The following is a 22325-nucleotide window of genomic DNA, read 5'->3' on the forward strand; positions in this document are numbered from 1 at the left end:
TTACTAATACGTGCATCCAAGATTTAGCGAATCATTCAATCACGATTTTTATTTTATTGCAGTTATTACCAAAAGTACTAACTGTAAAGTAAAAAATATATACCTTCACAAAAAAAAAAAAAAAAAAAAAAAGTAAAAAATATATATATAAATGATTTGGGTGGGGCATTTTGTGGTGTTTAGCATATTCAGACGGACAAACAACACGTGACAATGATTGCATAAATGATCAGCAAAACTTTATTGTGCGATAAAAGGTGCAAATATTGATTAGTATCTTATGGGGGGCGTCTCTTCGAGCTGCTGTTTAGATGATGCTTGGGAACCTCCTGAAAAGAAGGACCTGCAAAAGCACAACAAGCTCTCAGAACGAGTTACATTATCAGATTTTCCATGCAGCCCAAAGTCTTTCAGTCCCTCTGTTACATCTCCATGTGGTGCAATGGGGGACTTTCCAATGTGGCATCGCATTCTTCGGAAATACAACACAAGACTCAAGATGAATGGATATGCCTGTAGTGGTTAAATTAGCAAGAATAACGAGATATCTCTAACCTGGAGACTTCCTAAAATGTAGTATGTCAGTAAAGGAGAGACTGTCGTGAAATGTTGATTTTCTTTTAAGGAAGTGAACCGGCTCTCAGGAAGTGATAAAAATGGTATTGAACTGCAGGTGGTGCATGTATGAGTAGAAATGAAGGTTCACAAAACCCGACAGTGAGCCACCGACTGCAGAGGGAAAGCCCCAGAAAGCTTTAGCCTGGGTGTGTTTTGGAATAATTTCACACTCATTGCTTTTCTACTCACCAAGTGTGGTGCCAGCACTTAGAAACATGCAGGGGTCGCGCCCTAATGTGTGAGTTTGACCTGATGCAAGCATTTGGATTTTTCTGGATAAAGGCACTATCAAAGTTGATAACATTACTTTGTTTTTTGCTTGATTAATTGGATGTGGTTTCATCTTTAGCTTATTAGCAAGCACAGTTTGGTTTCCAGGCTCTTTTTTTGTGATTGTCACATACTGTTGATAGTGGATGACCATGTAATTAATCAGGTCAATGTATGAGCCTATGAGCAAGAAATTACTAAAAGCTTGCTCATAGGAAGTGTTTTTCTTCCTCTTGACTCTTTGTGATGCAATAGAGAACTGATATTGCGAATGAATCTTATTCCTTCACTCTGCATACTTTAAATGCGCATCTCTCATTCTTCCTTGCAGCCACCTTTGTGCAACCCACCTTCTTCCCAATACCGCCTCTCATCACTCGAGCCTCCATCTTCATCTCCACCACCATTGTCTAGACTCCTGGGTTGTCCTACCCGAATCCCTATCACGGCTGGGATTCTTTCCTGCTGTGATGGACTGTCGAGTCTAACTGCTAAATACCTCAAACTGAATTCTGTACATCAATAAATCATGAGGTTAATATAACTACAGGCACTGTTAGCTAAAAGATCAGGCGACAGACTGCAGTACGCTAAGCTTCACGTATGCTTTTGAGACACTAGTCTCTCAGTCTAGTCTAAAATCTGGACCCAGATTACAGTTTCTTTGGGTATTCTTTAACAAGCTTAATAATAAAAACAAGCTACACTAGCATCTCTGTGACACTTTACTTACAGTGTTTTGAATGCTAATGCTAAATTCTAATGTCAGCCTGCAAATCCTCCACCATCTCCACCTCATAGATGTTATGGCAGGCACAAGAACATGAAATTCATGATGCTTATTGGAGGATCAACAAAATATTACAGTTCAATCCAGAGAAACCATGAATGTCTCTATAGTGACAGATCTTCCAGTGAGTGGATGAGTTTTTAACTCATTCTTTAAGTAAGTGGGAAACATCTTGTCTACACCTTCAATCTGTTTTACCAAAGTTGACAACAATCTACCAGATAAATGTAAAGATTAAAAGAGATGACAACATCACTAAAAGATGGATGGTGGAAACAGAGGAGATGCTATTTTTTTGTTACCTGGTTTAATTCTCTTGGAAACATAAATCATTTTCTTAACAAATTAGATAGATGTGAATCACTAAATACTAAAAATATTTTTCTATGATGCTATTTACAAGCACAGCGGTACAGTGGCTAGCACCATTGTTTAAATAGCAAGAAGAGTTTAGTTTCAAATCCAGGCTGGGGCCTTTCTGAATGTGCGTTTTCTCTCCAGGTACTCTGGCTTCCTTTCACAGTAGTGATTTTAAATCGACTCCTGGGCTAACACGTCTCCATGCATGAGTCCTGCAACAGACCGATGATCCCATGAGTCCAAATTGCATGGAAGAAAGTTGTTTATGTATGAGTGTGCTCCACTGTTAGCATTTTTGGAGGGGTAGTGTTATATCTATTCATATATTCAGGAGACGTTTTGGCCTCATGTGGTCATAACCATTCTGCCATCAGGTCACTCTGATGTTTGACATTCAGCAAACTTGATAAAGTTTTTTTTTGCTTTAAATTTATTTCATGAATTTGTTTTTGACAACAATTTCAGGCAGATTTTCATTCTGATCGCACAAAGTTACTGAAATCATCATTTCAAGCGATAAGGTGGTTTGATAATGCTTTCTTTGTAGTGCAGGTTTATCTTTTTTTCTTTGTGTTGTCCCCATCGTCCATGCTACAGTTGATCACTGCTGACGGCAGCAATCTGAGGGAAGTAACCGCCAAACAGTATTATCTCACCAGTACATTGAGACAAGCTGGGGTCTGCTGTGTCAGGAGTCATAATCTCATCCTGTGGCAAGTCCAGAGATGGAGAGTCTGTTTCTACTTCATCCACAGTCCCTCTATGTTGTTGTAAGAACTGAAAGCCTCTAGATATTGTGCTTGGTTCAGGAGGTTTAGGCCTCAGACGATCATTCAAAAAGCCGTGAGTACGTTCCCGAGATGAATAAGAGGAATTCACATCCACACTCAACAACAAGCCACTCAGTAATCCTTCAAACACACTTGAACAACTGCCGTCCTCCCCATTTAATGGAGCGTCCATCTGCTTCTCCTCCACTTCATTCACCTCCTCTTCTTCTGAAGTCATCATGCCAATCTGGGGTTTGTAGCAAACATGCTCGAGCCTTCTGTCAACAAGCATTTTCTCAGTATCTGACATCAGGAAAGGTGTTTTCACTGTGAGTGGTCCTGATCCAATCTGGGACTCTTCAACATGGATGTTGGGGTAGATTTCATCCCTCTCCTCCTGGGAGATGACAGTGATGGGGGACAGTGGAGGGTCATTGTGGGTGCACGAGAATAATGGTTCGACTCCATCGTGCTGTGGACCACAAAACAAACAAATCAAATCCATACTTAGATCTAGAGAGATAAATACAATGCAATTGTTTCAGAGTTATGTGTGTCATCAAGACAAAGTATCTAAATCTCTCAGAACGAAAGCAGGAAGTAGCATTGACTTCCTACGATAGTTCAGGCTAGCAATGTCTAGAAACTAATAGTAGGCTATTTTTAGTGTAGCTCAAAACTGGCAAATTGATTTCTTTGTTTTGCTGGCACTGGTGGAGTTGTTTCATTTGCTAGTTGTTTCTCTTTTGGTCATTATGCTGACAGTAAGATGTAGTCTCCTTGGCTGAAAAATGAAGCCAATACGTGCCAAGGGTCAACAACTGCAGTTCCTGGACTTGGGAGCATCCGCTAAGGCTGGCATCAGAAGTGAGTTAACACTATTAGACTCCAGTGCTACGTTACTTGGGACTAGGAATGGGAACAATGAAAAATGTGGAGATTCTAATTCCATTATCGATATCAGTTATCGATTTGATCACTTGTTGATTCTCATTGGCTCCACAAATGCTAACAGCCTATCAAATGCATTCATGCAAATTGACTGCACGCTGTGTGAAATGTTTGTGTGTGTGGGAGGCATTTCCCCTTTTTGTTGTGATCAGTGTTGGGATGGTTGCCTACTATAGTCCAACACACTATTATAAATCCCTATCCTAATGAAGATATGAACTTTCTATGATCTTTCTCTTAGCATTTAGCTAAGCCAAAAGCACAAAGCAGAGACGAAAAACGGCACAAAGAGACTAAAGTGATCGCCACAGTAATTCTACTTTGGAAATGTTATATTTTAAAGCGTATCACGATGCTTTAAAATGCAGAGTTCACAAACCAAAATGTCATGCTATAGTAGCTATATTCATCTTTTATGTACAGTGTATGGCTGATGAGCATGAATGTCATCTCAGTGGACATGCTTGCTTTGTTTACCTCCAATAGTCTGATGGCATTACTGTGTCCAGGTTTTGGCAAGTTTTCAACTAGCCAGGCAGGTCCCCAGGATATACATTTCTGTTTGATCCTAAGACAGAAAACAGTTAGATTTTCAGTTTTTGATTAAAACGCTACAACAAAACCTCCTTATTGTGCCTCTGAGGTACTAGACAATATAACTGATGCATGCGTGTATTACTACAGCTGTCTACTACTGCAAATCAAAATCAGTCTCTCCGCAGGTAAAACCACCAGATTGGAAAAGAGTGCTTTGACCACATTTAGTAGGCTACACGTGTTGGTTTAAGTTTCTCTTCGTGTTAAATCTGTGGCTTCTTGTTCATCTGTTCATGTTGCGGTGTGGCATTTTAATAAAGCCGACCACAATGGCATCCATCGCTGTTACTAGTAAAACAAAACTTAAGGTCCTGATGTGGTATCCTTAGAAATACTTTGGCTGTTAGGTTTTGTTTTGTGTCTGTCGGACAACAGTTGTTTCGAGCTTAATTGTTCATTTCGAGCATAAATGATTAATACCTTTCCCTCACGCATCTCCAGCACATCAGGTTGGCTATGATCGCAATGAAGATAGCAACGATGAAAACACACACAACCACCAGGCCAACTACAGGAGACAAGAAAAGAAAGACAACACTTATGAGTTATGAAAATAATATTATTTTGATGTTAGTTGTCCTCAAAATACAAAAGGAGAGTTAAAAGCTTAAATATGTTTTAGTATTTGTGGCAATAGAATATTGACCTGGAGGAGCTGCAGGCTGAGAGTAGATCCGGCGCCCTCGCGGTCCTTCTCCTGCTGAGTTGGATGCAGTCATTTGCAGAACCACATTTCCTTCAGGACAGTTCAACCACTCCTGCCTTGGACCAGGTGCAGACACAGTCTCTGTGTAGAGAAGCAAATGAGAGATATTTCTTTTTTTAAGCAAGCACAATATTTTTAAGGTAGCCTTAAGAAGAAGACCGGCATAATGCTGCTATTTGAACATCAACATGTCTTCTTTTGCATGAGATGGACGATCCCTCTGTTTCTTCACTACTTCCCTGGCCTCGTCCTCTTGTAAAGATAACATATCAGTTGGGGGTTTTAGTCAGCGTCCTCCAGCCTACTGTCAACAAGCATGATCATAGGATGTGTGGCCTATGTGCTGCTTGAAACCTGCTTGGCTCTGCTGAACTACTGAGGTTAAAAATGGTTCTGATGCACCAACGCTTTCTGGGAAGTGGGTGTCTGTGGATTGCTGACTGTACACTTGTAACAATGGATACTGGTGAAAATAATTTCCTGGTTTTTGGGAAAAAATACACTTCTTATGAGTAAACGTTTATTTTCAGGTTCAATTACTGATGGGGAATTTGCCACCCTAGTACTTTCAGTTCTGTTGAAACACCAGTTTTGATTAGTGGTCTAGCCAGACCTTGTGTATTACACTGATGACGTCCCCATAAGTGTTGATTGCACATAAAAATAAATAGCAATAACTACATCATTTGTCCATAGTTGACTGGTAGGCCTGTGGCTAGCTTAATTTGCCCAGCTTGAGCTTTTGTTTTAGTTTTTTTTACAAACAACAACACTATCAGTCATGATTTGGCCATCCAATAACCCCAACCTTAACGTTACTGAAGCAGTGCGGGATCATCTTGATAGAGAGCGGAACAAAAGGCAGAAAACACTCAAAGAAGAGCTTTGAATGCCCTTCAAAACGCTTCGAGAACTGCACCTGAAAACTACTTGCCATAAAGCTCTCTAACAGAGTTCAGGCTGTGCTGAAGAATAAAGAATTAATAAGCCACAGCACCCATTTCTCATTTTTCCATGAAAAATAGAGAGAAATGAGGGTTGGCTCAAGACTTTTGCACATTATTGCAAAACAGAAAATGAAGGAAAAACAAGATAAATCTGTAACAAAGAGACTCTTTCACTTGTCAAGGACTTCATTGGCCAAACGTCAGTCTGATCCTTTTTCCTCTGTTAAAGCCACAATCCCATCAAACTTTTTCTAACCAGTATTTTTCCACTCATGTATTGGTGTGTTTGTGCAGATCATTTGCAGTTAAACGTTTCTACCAAACAGAGATAGTGAACATTGAGTCAGATCATGACTGTCTCTGAGTGCAAAGATCTCACCAGTTTCCACATGACTTTCTCTTGTAAGCTGCAACTTTCAGTGCAGTGTAAGAGGATTAACTGCCAATAAAAGATTTTAGCATGATCTGGCTGCAGGTTATATTTTGGCACAGTATATGAGTAATGGAGCATAATGGCATAAGACAAAAGTAGATCACTGAAGTAATTATCTGAAATACCTCAAAGAACACTGATAGTTAGTATCTGCACGTAGCACATTTGAGAGAGCAGAATGTGCGCTCTCAGGTGCTTTAAAGCTGACATTCCAAAAATAGTGCACAAAGCAGGCTGGTTTGTAACTGTGTTTACGGATGCATTTGTGCACATAGCCACATGGCTTCCTGTTTGTGGTCAAAACCAGTTCTAGAAAACTCTGAAGACTCTGTGAAAATGACGACAAACAACTGTTTTTTCTTAGGTGAGATCTCGGCATACACAATCAATCACCAAGGTGATCTAAGATAGATACAAAATGCGTAGGACTTCAGAGAAAACTACCAAAAAGGTCTCTTGTCATGTTAGACAGTGATGCTGTCCCCTCCTTTTAGCTTTTTTTGAAAAAGTATTTTTAACATAATAGCTACATAATCCACATGCAGCAGTTTAACATTTCAAATTCATGACATTACTGGAAGCGAGAGGTGAAAAACCCTGCTGATGCACTGCATCTTTGTGGGAGGGGAGTATCGATGGAATCCTGGTTGCACACTTTCCATTTTGTAACACAAGTCTTCTGCTCAGACACAATTTGTGCTTACATAAATTTACTATTGCATACATAAATTTCCCACATGTGTGCGCCCACAGGAGGACTTTGTCTGACCTAGGTGGAATACAGACACAAAACGTATGCCTACATGTGCTCCATAAAAGGCAGGGCTCGTGATGTAGAAGAACAGGAAACACAGCGCAAAGTTGTGGTTCCTCTAAACCTTCAGTGCAAATCAACATGTGTTTATACTGATCTGAAAAAGCAGCTGAAAAACATGTGTTAAAAAAAAGAAAAAAATAGACTTTTTCTTTAAAGCAACAGCCTGCTCATATAACTAAACTTTTTCTGTCACACCAAAGCATGCCAGGTACTTATTTTGGACCCGCCTTAAAAGGATAAATAAGGTGACCCGATAATGTTTATAGACAACCTACCAATTTTCACTTACCGCTACAATAAATGTCTGTTTCGGTTTCTCAATTTATCAGTTAATATGATGTTTTTTCGTCGAACAGCTGATTGTGAAAAAATGCCCATCCCATCAATTGGCATATACAGTTTGATACTCACTATTTAATTCTTTGTCTTTGGATTCCAGTGTTTTGCAATAGATGTTGTACTTTGTGATGAAACCCCTCTGCTGGTATACGGGCAGCTCCTCCCACTGGATCTGGATGCGTCGGGCCTCGTGGGCCAGCACAGAGAGGCTTGGACCAGAAAGTGGCTCTGAAACACACAGTGATGCAAAGACTATGTGTTGGGTACGGTAAGTGTTTCCTGAAGCCCATGTATAGATTCACAAAATCTAGCACATGCTTAAAAAAATCTTCAAAAATGTAGAAATAAACTTCTCTTAAAAAAGAATCTGAAGAAGTGTTACTCTGTTCTTTGGAGTAGAGCAGTATGGATGATGGAGCACTGACACCTCTGGTGGTCACAGCATACAGAGAGATGTTATACCTCACACCTGGAGCCAAACCTGAAGCAAAGCCAGAAAAAAACTACATTATATTAAAATATATTATTTATTTTGCAAATATGAAGATTAGTTCACAATTACAGAGCTAAGGTATATAAAGACCATATCTGCATTCTGTGCTTGTGCTGGTGTAATACAACAAATGGCCACAAGAGGCCACTGTTTTCTCTCATTTAAAGCCCTGGTGTCTTTATATCATTTCATAAATTTAAATTTGCATTTATGTGATGCAATATTTTTGCTGTTCGTATGTGGACAGCCAGATTCCCTAGTGGCTCAGTGGTGAGTCTACCTGTGATTGATGTGCTGTTTAGATCTTTGGCCAACTTTTGCCACCACAGCCCTTCTCCAGATACAATTGTCCTTTCTATCACGTAATACCGCAGTTCTTCCTCCTGTGTCGATGGGTAGTTTCCTGTTGTCCACGACCAGGAAACAAACACAGCACTGCCATCAGCAGCAGGGCTAAATTTGATCAGAAGAGATCCAGGGACACCTGAACAGTGAAGACATTTAGTTTTCATTTTCTCCATAACTTAACCGTACTTTTGTTTTAATCTTCTGTGTGCAGTATTGCTATACCTGATTGTCTGAGAATTACATCAGCTGGTGGCGACTTTCCATATGTGGTGACCGCACTGATGCTCAGGCTGCTAACCTCTGCTGGTAGCTGAACTGAACACTGGATGCACTCGGCAGCACAGGTTTTAAGCTTCTGACCATTATCCAGAAAGATGTCATACTCAATCACCTTGCCACTGAAATCCTCTCGTGGTAGAGGCTGGGAAAGAAATCCAGTCATCACTTAATATTTACATTTGTCATTTGCAGATTAAGTTCTTTAGGGTTGCGTGTTATGTAAAATAATTTAGCTGGTGTCTGTAAAACCTCTGATCAGAGGATGGCATTTCCTGTTTGCAATTGTCCCTTGTTTAGCGTTAGCCAAGAGGCTGTTATATTTCTTTGCACTTTGCTGTGATGGATAAAAAATTAGAACTGAAATGAAATTGAAATTCTACCTGCACTCCTATATTACTCATTTTTAGTAATATAGTAATATAGTTTGCCAGTCTGAAATACAGTTACTTGCTTATTATCCAAAAGTTAGATTAGAGGTCTGACACCACTTTCATTTTACTGTATAAATTGAAATTACTGCTGCCAGAAGACAGGCTTTGTGTTAGATTATTCTGTGGTCAGGTATTGTGCAGGAAGTCGCTGTCAAGAGAAAGTTTTTTCTTTCATGTAAAATGCACAACAAAAAGGTCTCCGCAGCAAATCAAGTGGTTGCAATTTACAAAATGATAAATGATTCCTTTTAACCAATCAGCAGTGAAGGCTTTCTGTGTTATAACCAAACTGATGCATTATAAAAAACATTTCTTGTATTTGATGGATGTTTGGGATTCATAATTGTCAGCATAACAACAAAAGCCAGGGCTCATGAGTGGCCATAACTTATTACCTTCCACAAAACAGTCACGTTCCTCTGGCCGTCTGTCCCCTGCCTCTCCACCTTCCTCCAAACTTGCAACTGCTGGGATGGACCTGAGGGGAGGGTAGACAATAAGTTGTGGGCTATGAATTAGAAACAACAAATTCTTATATCATCACATTTACATTGCATCTGTCTTATGATAAGCAAGAACAGTGAGCTTGCCTTTTCCAGGGCTTTTCTTCCTCACAGACGGGCTCCATTTGCTGCAAAGCAATGCTTTTCTGGCGCTAATACTACTTGCGTTGGTATGTGTCGGCACAGGCGCTGTGTTGCATATTTTCATCTGGAACTCATACTCAGTCAGATGTGTTAGATTATCTACCCGTATCAGATTCTTACCGAGTTCCACGCCCGCTCTCATTTCCTAAAAACATTGAGAGATTAGATCAACTTCATGGTGCCAGATAAAGGCTTTTGCTGTAAAAACCCCCCACAGTGTCGTTGGAGGAGTGTTAATAAAACTTTACCCAGGAAGTGTTGTTTGTGCGCAGCATGACATGAGGTCTGAGATAAACTGAGGATTCATTGCTTTTCCATTGCAATGTGGCTGCTACGGAATTGCTCGGAAACTGTATCTGCATAATAATAGGTGCATCGGGAATCACTGCAAGACAAAGGAAACCAAATATAGTGCTCACAAATGATAGAGACAGAAACAGCTACATATTCTGTAATGGCACAGAAATTCTGGGCAATTAAAGTTTACTGAAATAGTGACAGAGCTCATCCGAGGGCGTAGGTAAATTTCTCTTCAAATAAATATTACACAAACAGAAAAACAGTTTGCTGATAAGAAGGTCAAATTAGTCAAACTGTGACCATAAAAAAAAACTTTCTAAAAATGATACATCAGGTGATGACACATTTCTCGAGAAACCATATGACTCTAATAAAAAAAAAAGAAAGACTGAAATTAACAAGTGAAAAAAAAAAACATTCAATAGTATTCAAGTATTCAAATTCAAGATCTGTGTAAGTATTGCAGAAGCACAGGTTTACCTATGTCCTTCACACGTAGGACAACTGGATCGGATTGTGATGTTCCAAAGTGGTTGGAAGCAGTGATAATGATCAGGTATGTAGTGTTTTCATCAAACATGCTTCGTGGTATGGTGATTTTGTCAGCATCCTGGATTTGAAATAGACGTATCTGACTCCCATTTTCCCTAAAAATAAAACATTAAAAAAATCAAACCATGAGATTTGGATAAACAAGAAAATACAAAACAAAAACATAACACCATACCTGTTTACAGAAATGTTGTAGAGAGTAGGGAGGTACGTTTCCTGCCCCCTCGTCCACGAGCAGTTTATTAAGGATGAGCTCTTTGCTGTTTCACATGTTATAGCGTCAGGTTTATCTGGAGGCACTAAAAGCACATGATTGAAACAAAAAAAAACAGACCTTAGTTTTTACATTTGCTGGAAAATGAAAACTAGTCATTTGCTTTCTGTGTCACTTCTATAAACAAATTTCAAAGTGTAAAATATTAGCAAATGCATATTTTCAATAATTTTATACTTTCTCCTAAAAATATATATTTTAGTAATTAAAGTTTGAGCACATCTGCTCCCATTACTACAAGGTACCCATGGGTTTACCTTTCACTTTGCTTTTTTTATTTTTTATTTTGTACTGTTTGGTTAGCTTCTACAAGAAAAATTAATAAATAAAAAAGAAACTATGTTCCAATAACCCAGCCTCCAAGTTCTGCTCAACATCAGCCGTAACAGACAGCAGTGAAAAACAAAAAAACAACAATTGTGATTTATTTAGCCTGCTGCAAACCAAGTTTACCTACAACCCCACTGCATTTTCTTACTATTATGCCACTTTTATAGGCAGTGTTGTAAATTTGTGTCTTACTCTCTCTTTCTATTTTTTGCACTTGCACACAAATTTTCTTTTGCAGCTGCTGTAAACTGTACATACGGCCAGCTCGTAGATCCACTCCATTCACAACGCTATGCATATAATTACTGCAGATCGCTTCAGACAGTGGGATCCATATGCTGGGCAGATAGAATTTCACTGTAGTGCAGTTGATTCTCTCCCATTTATCCACAGGCTTGCCATTTAGCATCATGTATATCTTGGCTCTGCATGTAAAAAAGAAAACTTTTAATTATCATTTCCTAACTGGTGGAGAGGGACAAGAAGTCTAAAAACTAATTTTCTGTTATCAAATATGAGCCAATAAAGCTGATAGCTACAAACACAGCAGGGAGATTTTCATGCATGGCAGAATACTGTGTAGCATTGTTCTGATTCCCACCTCCAATCACATTTATGGGTGTGGCAGTACACCGTCAGATTTGAGCCCATGAGAAAGAGTGGAGCTGGCTCTACAACCAGGTACCCAGTATACCGGGTAGTGATCGCTCCTTGGCAGCCAACAGGCAGAAGAGGGAAGTCTGTCCGGAAAAGACAAATGCATGAAGTTTTCCCCACAGCATTAGTCGAGAAAGTGAATTTTAGACCATTCCAATAAATACCTTATGTATAGCAAAACCCATTTACTATAAAAACCAAGTGGATCATTACATTCATTGGCTGTAATGTGTGAGTGGGAGATCCCAAAAAATCCTCTTTGTGCAAGAAGGAATGCCAAGAACAGACAAAGTAAAAGTGTTTTCCATGACTATGTATCTGCTAATTTAATTACTGAAACACTTGGGTTGAAGTTGTGGTAAAAGCCGAAGCAAGGGTTACAATTCAAAACCACAAGAGCTACCAAAGTGTGATAAGGGATCTCAGTAAGCAGAAACAGAGTAATGGCGGTGTGTTTTTTTTAAATAGCTGGAACCTGTAACACTCACAATTGATAGAAAAAGTAAGAAGTACAATAATACATCTCGAAATGACTGAGGAGACAGTCATCTCAGCTCATTTTTCTGAATCCCGAAGAACCCCTTCAGCAGCTGTAAGAACAAAGAAATGAGAAGAGAAGAAAAACAGGTTGTTTTTTTAGGAAACAAAATGAAAAATGACAAATTTCTTACTTCTTACGAATCACTTAAAAGAAATTTCCTTTCACAAAATTATCTTCAAAGCCTACCTCAGTCATCTGCGTGCGGGAGCACTGGAGTGAGCTGCCTAACATGAGGCGGAGGAAGAGCTTTTAACTGAATGTCTCATTCTTTCCAGTGCAAGCTTGAAGCTGATAACATTAACAAGTACAAGCGTCACAAAACCGTGGCAGATAAGAGAAAACACGTTCCTGTCAATGTTCTATCCTGCTGACACAACTGAGATGAACTGAGATTAAGTATTTCCTCACGTCAAGCATGTTAACTTTCAATTCTTTCGCTGCCAGCAGCCTGTTGGGACACGTTGGTTTTGGTCCGGTGGCTAACGAGCCTTACGGGCGATCGTGGCTCAAGAGTTAGGAGTTCGCCTTGTAATCGGAAGGTTGCCGGTTCGAACCCCGGCTCGGACAGTCTCGGTCGTTGTGTCCTTGGGCAAGACACTTCACCCGTTGCCTACTGGTGGTGGTCAGAGGGCCCGGTGGCGCCAGTGTCCGGCAGCCTCGCCTCTGTCAGTGCGCCCCAGGGTGGCTGTGGCTACAATGTAGCTTGCCATCACCAGTGTGTGAATGTGTGTGTGAATGGGTGGATGACTGGATATGTAAAGCGCTTTGGGGTCCTTAGGGACTAGTAAAAGCGCTATATAAATACAGGCCATTTACCATTTTTACCATTTATCGCTACTCACCTGCGGCACGCAGAACCTGAAAGACAGGACAGGAATAGGGAGAGAAAAAAAAAAACTGCATTATCCCACAAGGAGAGTCTCCTAGCGATCAACGACTGTAACGTGTTTCTCTGTATGTTTTTGTCTCTCAAAGACTGCACATACCATCACTTTCGACATATAGGCGAAAGATTGAGATAACGCTCACCAGAACTCCATCATGTCTGGGTTTTCTTATCAAGATACCATCCAAAAAGGCTTTTGCTGTGAATCGATCGTCAGACGACTTGCTGTGTGAGGAGCACCTGACTAAAGTGATCTCTTTCATGGGAGTGAAATGTCTTAAAGAGGCCAGTGACCTAGTTTTGTGGTATTCTGGCAAATGCAGAAACTTTGATCATTTTTTTTGAGTAGTTTGTTGCCCTACTTCTGTTGCCTGTTTTTCATCACCACAACGATTCTGTTGACTTGAAACATCAGTGTTCTCAGCATCTGCTCTCATTAAACATGCTGCTGCTGGCACATAATCCAGTGGTCAACCGAGCAAGCGACACGGTGACATCAATCATTTTACTTTGAAAAGCACGCTGACAACTTGGTTATTTGACACAATAAGTCAAAATGTGCTGAAGGACAGACTTACATAATAAAGGTTATAAAGATTTTTTTTTTTAAATGACATAACAGAAAACTGCTCAGTGACATGGAAATTAAACACATCCTGGATCTTAAATGTGTTTTAGAAAAATTTTAAAAGAAACTTACAGAGAACTCTTTAGAGAAATCGATTTGCACTCGAACATCTTTTCTCACTGAGCCCGTTTGCTAGCGTTTGTAGTCCCGCAAAGTACTTCAGCCTCAACTGTTTAAAAGTCTCTAGCTAGCTTGGCTTTTGTGATTTTCTTTCACAAGATATTTTCCATCTGTAACTTCAAACGGTTTACAGGGAAAACCCAGAAGTTTGACGGGGTGCATGTTCGTGAGATAAAGGTGGCTTGAGGTTTAAGGCAGTTTTCAGAATTAATACTCCTTCATGTTCATGGTTCAAATTCAGAAACTCTCTGAAAGTGTTACTTTTCACAAGTGACATGACAAAATTTGGTATTCTTAACACAAATACTATAAATAAAAAATACACAAATTTTTAAATGATTCAACCTTTTATTGACATTTCATTTTCTTTCACATAAACTTTATGCTCCACAGAACTTTTTTTTTTTTAATAATCAATCTTTAAACTACAGTGATTTTAAGAGAGCGACAGTAAAGAGCGGCACGTTGTGTTTTTTTTTCAACTTCCAAACCTCAGAATAAAACCACAGTGTGAAATTTAACAAATAGCGGTCTGAATGAGAAACATACAGTTTATTCAAGGACGTCGCGTTTTAACTACAAAGACAATGTGCAGAGGAAGCGACTGCAGGAAATTGCATACCAGTGATTTCTTTTAAGGAGTTTGTTTTATTTACTTTTGCACACTTGAATATTTTAGATTGCAGAAAGCCCTCCTTCCTGAATAAACTATACCCTCAAATTTGAGATAGATAAAGATACATGCAAAGAAACATGGCATTTTATGTGCCATTTATTGCTTTATCGTGGTACAGCACAGAGGCGATAAGGTTTGGGGGCCCGAGCTACTCCCAACTTGAACTCCAGACTGGGCTGCTCTCCAGCAGGTGCAGTGAATGAAAATCTCTGGAGGAGGGAGGTAAAGAACAGGAATAACTCCATCCTGGCCAGCTGTTCCCCAAGACACACACGCTTACCTACGAATACACCAGAAGTTGAGTGATTTCATTCACAAGGACATTCACCTTAATTCACAGATATTTTTGTAGTTCTTCACACATGAAGTCTGTAAAATGTTGGGAAAAGCATTTCAGGACACTGGCTAAACTTTCCATATCTCATGTGTAGCACACAACGGGACACATTACTGGAAATACTCTTCTTTATTTAAAAGAAGGGTGCCAGCACAAAAAAAAAAAAATGCACACTTTTTGTACTAGGAACCCGGCAGGTTAAAGTTTAATGCTATGAAATTTGCATATGCATATGCACTTCAATCAGGGAAGGTCTTCAACAGATCAGAGTCTTTGTGGGAAAACTGGTGTTTTGCTTCCTATCTGAACCCTTTCTGGTGTTCCACGAAGCTATAACATTTTATAGTGCCCCTGTAAACACATACCCATAAAAAACATGCAACTGTGTTACAGGATATGTGGAGTAACTACTGACTAACCTGCAGCGAAAGGCATAAAGGCTTCTCTCTTCCTGAATTTACCATCCTGGTCCAGAAAATGTTGAGGGTTGAAGGTGTGTGGAGTTTCCCACATCGATTCATCACACAGGACCGAGTGCAGTAAAGTTATGATTATGGTACCCTGAAAAAATACAATTGAAGTAAATGATTTTACTAGTTTGTTTCCAATGCAAGTTTTGAAACAAAGTTTTGGACAGAATCAAGAATTCTCAAGAATTTAGAAACTTAAAAATGTCAAAAATAATAAAATGTGCAATTGTTAATTGTGTTAATTTGCTAGTTGGTGGAAAATCAGCTCATGGAAGAAGCTAATTCCTATAACTAAAGAGCAGGGCTATTAAATGGATTATTGTGTTACATTACACAATTATCCATCCATCCATAATCTCTACAGTCTGTCCTGGGTCTACCCCGAGGCCTTCTCCTGACAGGGCATGCCTAAGACACATCACTCAGTACTACAGATCCTACAGATGCCCGAACCACCTAAACTGGCTTCTTTTGACAGGTAGGAGTAGCAATCTACTCTGAGCCCTCCTCGAATGTTGGAACTTGCCGTCCTGTGCTACAGTAGAGTGACATCTCATCTTTAATCCATAAAGTTTAATATGATGTTGGCCCAACCTTTGCAGCTATAACAGCTTGGACACTTCTCAGAAGACTTTCCAGAAGGTTTAAAGGTGTGTTCATGGGAATTATTGACCATTCTTCTACAAGCACATTTGTGAGGTCAGACACTGATGTTGGATGAGAAGGCCTGGCCTGCCATCTCTGCTCTAATTCATCCCAAAGGCTTTCTATCTATAGGTCAGACTGTGTGCAGGCCAATCAAGTTCTTCCACATCAAACTTGCTCATCTGTGTCTTTATGGGCTTTGCTTTGTGCACTGGTGCACAGTCATGTTGGAACAGGAAGGATCCAACCTCAAACTGTTCTCACAATGTTGGAAGCATGAAATTGTCTAAAATTTCTTTGTATGCTAAAGCATTAAGAGTTCCTTTGAATGGAACTAAGGGGGAGAGCTCAACTCCTGAAAAACAGCTCCACACCATAATCCCCCCTCCACCAAACTTTACACTTGGCACAATGCTGGCACCTGACAAACCCAGAGAACACGTATCCATTGCTTTGGAGTCCAGTGGCAGTGTGCTTTTCGCAGCGTGCATCTGTTGGGTTTCCTTTGCTCTTGGTGATGTCAAGATTGCAGCTGCAGCTCTATTCCATCAAGTTCTCTGTGCACTGCTCTTGGTCTAATCTGAAAACCACGTGAAGTTTGGAGGTCTGTAGTGATTGATTGTTTGACTCTGCAGAAATTTGATGACCTCTGTGCTCTGTGCGCCTCAGCATCTGCTGGCCCCCACTATGTGATCATGGCTGTGTTGCCGTCGTTCCCAATTGGTTCCACTTTGTTATAACACCACTAACAGTTGACTGTGGAATATTTAGTAATGAGGAAATTTCATGACTGGACCTGTTACACAGGTGACATCCTATCACGGTACCACGCTGGAATTCACTGAGGTCCTGAGAGCTCCCAGTCTTTCACAAATGTTTGTAGTAGCAGTCTGCATGCTAAGGTGCTTGATTTTATACACCTGTGGCCATTAAAGTGCCAGGAAGACCTTGATTTAGTGATTTGGATGAGTAAGTAATTACTTTTGACAATATCCAGGTTATGGTAATCTAGTGCACTTGGAAGGAAAAGCGACTGGACTTCTCTAAGTTTCTTGAAGGATCCTGCAACACGGGGCAGAAAATGTTCCCTCCAAGCCACAAGAGAGAGAGAAGGAGCACACAGATGTAACGAACGCTCTTAAAGCATGTGGTTATCGAATCAGCAAAGATACTGTAAAAAAGGTCAGACATCAACTAGGGAGAAACAGAAGGAAAACAGAATAGCATTGTCAGCACTGTCATCTCCTATCATCCCTTTATCAGAGAAACTCAGGAGAGACTTCTCCAAACACCTCATCCTAGTGTACTTCAGACCTTTGGCTCATGTGATTAGGCAGATGATCAATAGTGGGCCAGTGACCCTCTTAAGGGACATTCCTAATATGGCTTAAATCCGGGACTCTCCACCAGAAGCTTCTCAGATGAGAGGTGAAAAATCTTCAAGAAACTTAAAGAAGTTCCTGAGATAATGTATTTATATATTTATACGCCTCTAGAGTTGGCGTATAAAGGAGGATTTTTAGTACTTTAAGTGAAATACCCAAATTCCCAGCATGTTTTTGGTTTTGATTATTATTATTACATTTAATCTGTCTAAAAACATTCTTAATTATCTGATAAAAGGATAGGTCATTTCAAAAAATGACAAAAACCTCACTTGGGAAATAACATATGAACTGTATACCTTTGGGATTGCATAGTTATCCAGTGTGGTGTCTTTGCTTGTCATGTGAGCCAAATTGAGGGGGATGATGTTGGCCATTCTCTGAATCTCATGAACGACAGCATCAGTATAGGGCATTTTTTCTCTGTCACTCATAGAGGGCTGTCTGGATGAACCAACCACAGCATCTATCTCAGCCTGGACTCTCTCTGCACAGTGAAAACAGGAAACAATGTGAGTCTGTGTGCAGCATAGATGACTTACAGGGAAAGTTTACACATCTTACACGCATCCTCTCACAATACATATGATCTCTTAGGGACCCCCTGAGAATATAAAGAGATGGCAAATTGATTAGAAAATATGTAGTAAAGGTGGATGTGATTCATAAACACACCTTGTATGTCAGGGTAGTAGATCATGTAAAGCAGTCCCCAGTGTAAAGTAGTGGTTGTAGTTTCAGTTCCAGCACCAAAAAGATCCAGAGCGCAAAAACACAGATTTTGTAAATCAAAACCAGATTCTTTGTTCTCCTTCTATAAGTGTGAGAGAGGATCAAAAATGTGTTACATGCCAACAAATCACACATTTTATTAGAAATGTAGACAACAGACAAGGAGCACTTTACTCACCTCTCCCATTTCTATGAGAAAAGCATCAATGTAATCTCTTGGTGATGAAGGGTCAATATTTTCTTTGTGTTCATTGACCTTTACCTTTACAAACTCAATTAACTGTTGTACCAGAAATAATATTTCCTTGTGAGATCCAGGAATCCACTTCATCAGCCAGGGCATTGTGTTGTACATCTACAGAGTTCGAAGACAGTTTCAGGTACACCTGTTGACTACTGGCTTTTACACCAGATAACTCAAGAACTACAGATATTTGGAAACCCCTTCAAATGTCATGAAATATTAGATCCCAAAACACAAGGAGATGTAAACAAGAACTGAGGTTGTTTTTCTTTTCTCTTAAGAAGTGAAGATATAAATTTCTTGACCTCCTTTCAGATTCCCCACACTAGTCCTTTAATGTATATTTTGTCCTCCCTCCAGTCACCCCCAACCGGTCACGGGAGATTTTCAACCATACATACATTAAACAAAAATCACATTGGGGAGACAGGTCAGAACAGGTAGCGTAAAGAAAAACAATGAAATGTACGAGACAAAAGGGCAATGGAGGAGAAAAAAGAGGACTGTACTCAGACTGAGCTCCTGATAGGGGATCAGTATGAGAACAGAAAACAAAAACTCCTCATCACAGAAGCACATGAATCTTCACATCGTAAGACCATGAAAACACGTGACAAGCAACAGGGGTGGGTGAGTAGGTTTAGAGTAAGGCAATGTAAACAGGTGGTGGCCCCTCCCTGGGCCTGGTTCTTTCTGAGATTTGTTTCTGTAAAGAGGGAGTTTTTCCTTCCCACTGTTACCAAGTGCTTGCTCATAGAGGATCATCTGCCTTTAGGTGTTTTCTCTGTATTATTGTAGGGGTCTTTACCTCACAACATAAAGCACCTGGAGACGACTGTTGATATAGTGTTGTAAATAGAGCTGAATTCAATTGCCTAATCTAACTAAACAAAAAGTAGTTAGAACTTCCCCTTAACTAGAAACAACAGTTTCATGTCATACAGAAATTTTTGGATTGGAAATAAAGCTACTGTTGGCTGCTTGTTGACTGATTTAGCTGATTTTTAAGTCGGATGTCCTTATTTATGCAACTTCAATGGGATTTATGTTTCAAACATAAAATAATCTTTTGCTTGTTTGGTGACTGTGTAAACTTTTACACTATGGATCCTACAATTGCAGCAAAAATACGACTGGTTAATTTTAACAATATCAGCAACACGGACAATTTTAGTGCCAGATCAGTACTTTTACCTTTGATTCATAAAATAGATTTCACACAATAATATTTGTGTACATTTACATGACTCATAGTTTGAATACGCACCTTTTAGTTTTAGTAGACTGACATTACTGTATTCGTTTTCAATAAAATTTCTTCGGCAATGTTTCAAATTAAACACATTTTAGTTACAGAATAAAATAATGAATAAAATTATTGGATGTATTCTCACCTGTACTGACAAACTTCCCTGTAAATGCATAATCTTGTTGAATTTCTGGAGAATAGACTGAAACTCCTTGTCAGTGTAGTCGAATCGATTCCCAAACACCAAACAGCAGATGATGTTGGACACAGCGTTGTTTATCAGTGACTGGGTATTAAAGGGCTTTCCTGTAAAATACATAAAAAAGACTGAGGAACCCTTGCATCATGTCAAAATAATAAAGAAAATTGGGACCCAAAACATCACAAACAAAACATCAAATATGATGAGTCACTGGACAACGCATGTTATATGAATCGCATGCAACAGGTGTCATGATACCTAAGTACACAATGTATGTAGCTGTTGGTGCATGCGTTTGTCTTCAAAGTTGAAGGTAGTGTGAGTTAATTTTTTTTGTGCCTTGCTTATCTGCAAAAGCCTCTATGAGGTACTGGCACTCCTGCTGGATGGATAAGTCCAGGGTCTTCTTGCCCAGACCAAAGTTTCTGAGAGTGTGAAGAGCAAATCTCCTCTGTTGCTTCCATGGATAACCATTTGACATCACAAGACCTTTTAGGAACATACAGAAACATTAACTCCAAAATGGTGTAAATTGAGCCTGATCTTGCTCAACTTCAAATATGAAAATACAACCAACTCCACCTCTGTTTCCTGCTAGTTCAAATATGGGTATGACAGGACGATCTATTAAGTCTTCTCCTTTTTGTACCAAGGCCTCTTTCACAGACTTGTAGCCATTCACGACCACAATTCTTCCACCAAATAGTCGCAGGCTGAAAACGTTTCCATACTTCTCTGCAAACTGAACACAGGCATTGACATTGTGGTTGACCACTGAGTGGACATATTTTTTAAGAAGTCACTGTCATGTGATTGCCCATTTCAGTTTTAACCCCCAAGTTTAACTGTTTCTTATCAGCTGCTGAAATCTATTTAAAAGTATAATTTCTAATGCTGGTTGGATTTTTCAGTTACCCTTTTTTAAAATCTGGAGGACAAATTACTTAATCAACAATATAAAATTAATAGCATGTATCAATATTGTGCCCCCCACCCCGACCCCCAGTAAAGAGAACAAAGGGGAATCTGGAATAGAGTTCAGTTTGGCTATCTTGCATTTAAGTTAATAATTTACTATTTACCTGACATGTTTAGGACTTTTTTTAAAAAACAAAACCTCACATTTACTGATTTACTTAAATCAATACGCAAAAAGTGCAGTGTGATATAGCTGAGTGTTGTTTACGCTTCTGACCCTTTATTTTCGACTACACAGCAATAAAGCTATTTCTATACCTCTGCGAACTGCAAGTGAAGCCTGGCAGGTTGGATACACCAAAGATCACCAATGAAAGCAAGAGCCCACGGTCCAGGAGGAAAGTTTTTTGGCACTCTGTTCTTCAAAAAATCAGTCAGAAGCAGGAAAACACACACAAATAGTAAAATGCTCCCGCCGTCAATCCACTCCAGGCCGAGCACGCTGTATATTCTCTCCATAGCTTTACTCTGTTATGCAAAAGTAACTCAGTGTTCAGCTACAGGGACAGAATATTATATAACCCAATGCCCGAGAGTACATAACCCAGCCCAAAGTCCAGATAAAGCCTTGATTACACTCCTAGTTGTTAGAAACAAGGTTTTGGTTTGTTTTTCTCCCCTAAGTTGAGTGAAACATTTAGTTCTGTGACTCAAATTAGCAGAACTGTGGTTTGTCATACAGTGACCGGATGTCTATGCCCATATCTTTTTTTTTTTTTTTAAATACAAAAACCCAATCAAGGAGATAAATAATGAAGTCAGTAAAATGAATATTTCTTGCAGTGATGATGCCTTCCCTTGGAGGTTGTCTTTGATTAAATGTGAGTGCTCTTGCACCATTATAATAGCCACATATGGCCAGATTACACTCCAAGTTAATGAACACACCATACATGGGCATTGTATTGTGCTGTAACTGTGTTGTTGCCAGGTAATGGCTGAGGAACACAAAACCGTATTGCACAATACAAACATTGAGAAATGCCCAGGGCAGGCACCTCCGACTGATAGCAGTGTGAACTTAAAAGAAATCAGGCTAAGAAGAATTAGATCAATCCAAACTGGATTCAGTGAAAGATGAATATATGTTACTCACACACACATTTTCATATCAGGCTACGTTTATTTGTTCAGCACATTTAAAACCACAGAAGGTCTTTCAAACTGCTTCACAGTCAGGGCTCAACAATGAATCATTAAAAAGTGTGTAGTTTAATGTCAGAATCTTATATTTGTATACAGTATAATAGTGTATGTAATGTCTAAAGGTTTAATCAAACAGCATGCTGGCTCACAACATAATACAAATAGACAATGGTGAAA

At 39.5% G+C, this 22325-nt stretch overlaps 2 protein-coding genes across 6 annotated transcripts; both read right to left on the bottom strand.

The window, feature by feature from the left end:
- Positions 1-251: 251 nt before the first annotated feature.
- On the bottom strand, positions 252-13471 carry il23r (interleukin 23 receptor). Of its 4 annotated transcripts, none has more exons than XM_085397903.1 (18): positions 13437-13471; positions 13293-13308; positions 12398-12499; positions 11854-11992; positions 11511-11677; positions 10824-10947; positions 10577-10743; positions 10045-10181; positions 9740-9941; positions 9545-9627; positions 8662-8860; positions 8372-8575; positions 7981-8079; positions 7671-7826; positions 5003-5143; positions 4777-4864; positions 4237-4327; positions 252-3280 (listed from the first exon to the last, which is right to left on the bottom strand). In XM_085397903.1, exons 3-18 carry the CDS (start codon positions 12456-12458, stop codon positions 2630-2632), a joined length of 2709 nt encoding a protein of 902 aa, XP_085254029.1. In that variant the 5' UTR covers positions 12459-12499; positions 13293-13308; positions 13437-13471; the 3' UTR covers positions 252-2629. The 4 variants fall into 4 exon arrangements, with proteins under 4 accessions (XP_085254029.1, XP_085254028.1, XP_085254030.1 ...); XM_085397902.1 differs by lacking the exons at positions 13293-13308; positions 13437-13471 and adding exons at positions 12637-12738; positions 12859-13125; XM_085397904.1 differs by lacking the exons at positions 13293-13308; positions 13437-13471 and adding an exon at positions 12637-13125 and having other exon boundaries at positions 12431-12499.
- Positions 13472-14466: 995 nt separating this feature from the next.
- LOC146641115 (cytochrome P450 2J4-like) lies at positions 14467-21518 on the bottom strand. 2 transcript variants are annotated; one of them, XM_085397916.1, is made up of 9 exons: positions 21261-21518; positions 20630-20766; positions 20383-20513; positions 19968-20128; positions 18508-18684; positions 18273-18411; positions 17897-18084; positions 15517-15658; positions 14467-15040 (listed from the first exon to the last, which is right to left on the bottom strand). In XM_085397916.1, the coding sequence occupies exons 1-9, from the start codon at positions 21459-21461 to the stop codon at positions 14865-14867; spliced, it is 1452 nt and encodes a 483-aa protein (XP_085254042.1). In that variant the 5' UTR covers positions 21462-21518; the 3' UTR covers positions 14467-14864. The 2 variants fall into 2 exon arrangements, with proteins under 2 accessions (XP_085254042.1, XP_085254041.1); XM_085397915.1 differs by having other exon boundaries at positions 20364-20513; positions 20607-20766.
- Positions 21519-22325: the final 807 nt, after the last annotated feature.

Source organism: Rhamphochromis longiceps, linkage group LG23, assembly GCF_057381845.1.
Source record: "Rhamphochromis longiceps isolate RC_006_pf linkage group LG23, R_longiceps_female_GT1.1, whole genome shotgun sequence".
NCBI lineage: Eukaryota > Metazoa > Chordata > Actinopteri > Cichliformes > Cichlidae > Rhamphochromis > Rhamphochromis longiceps.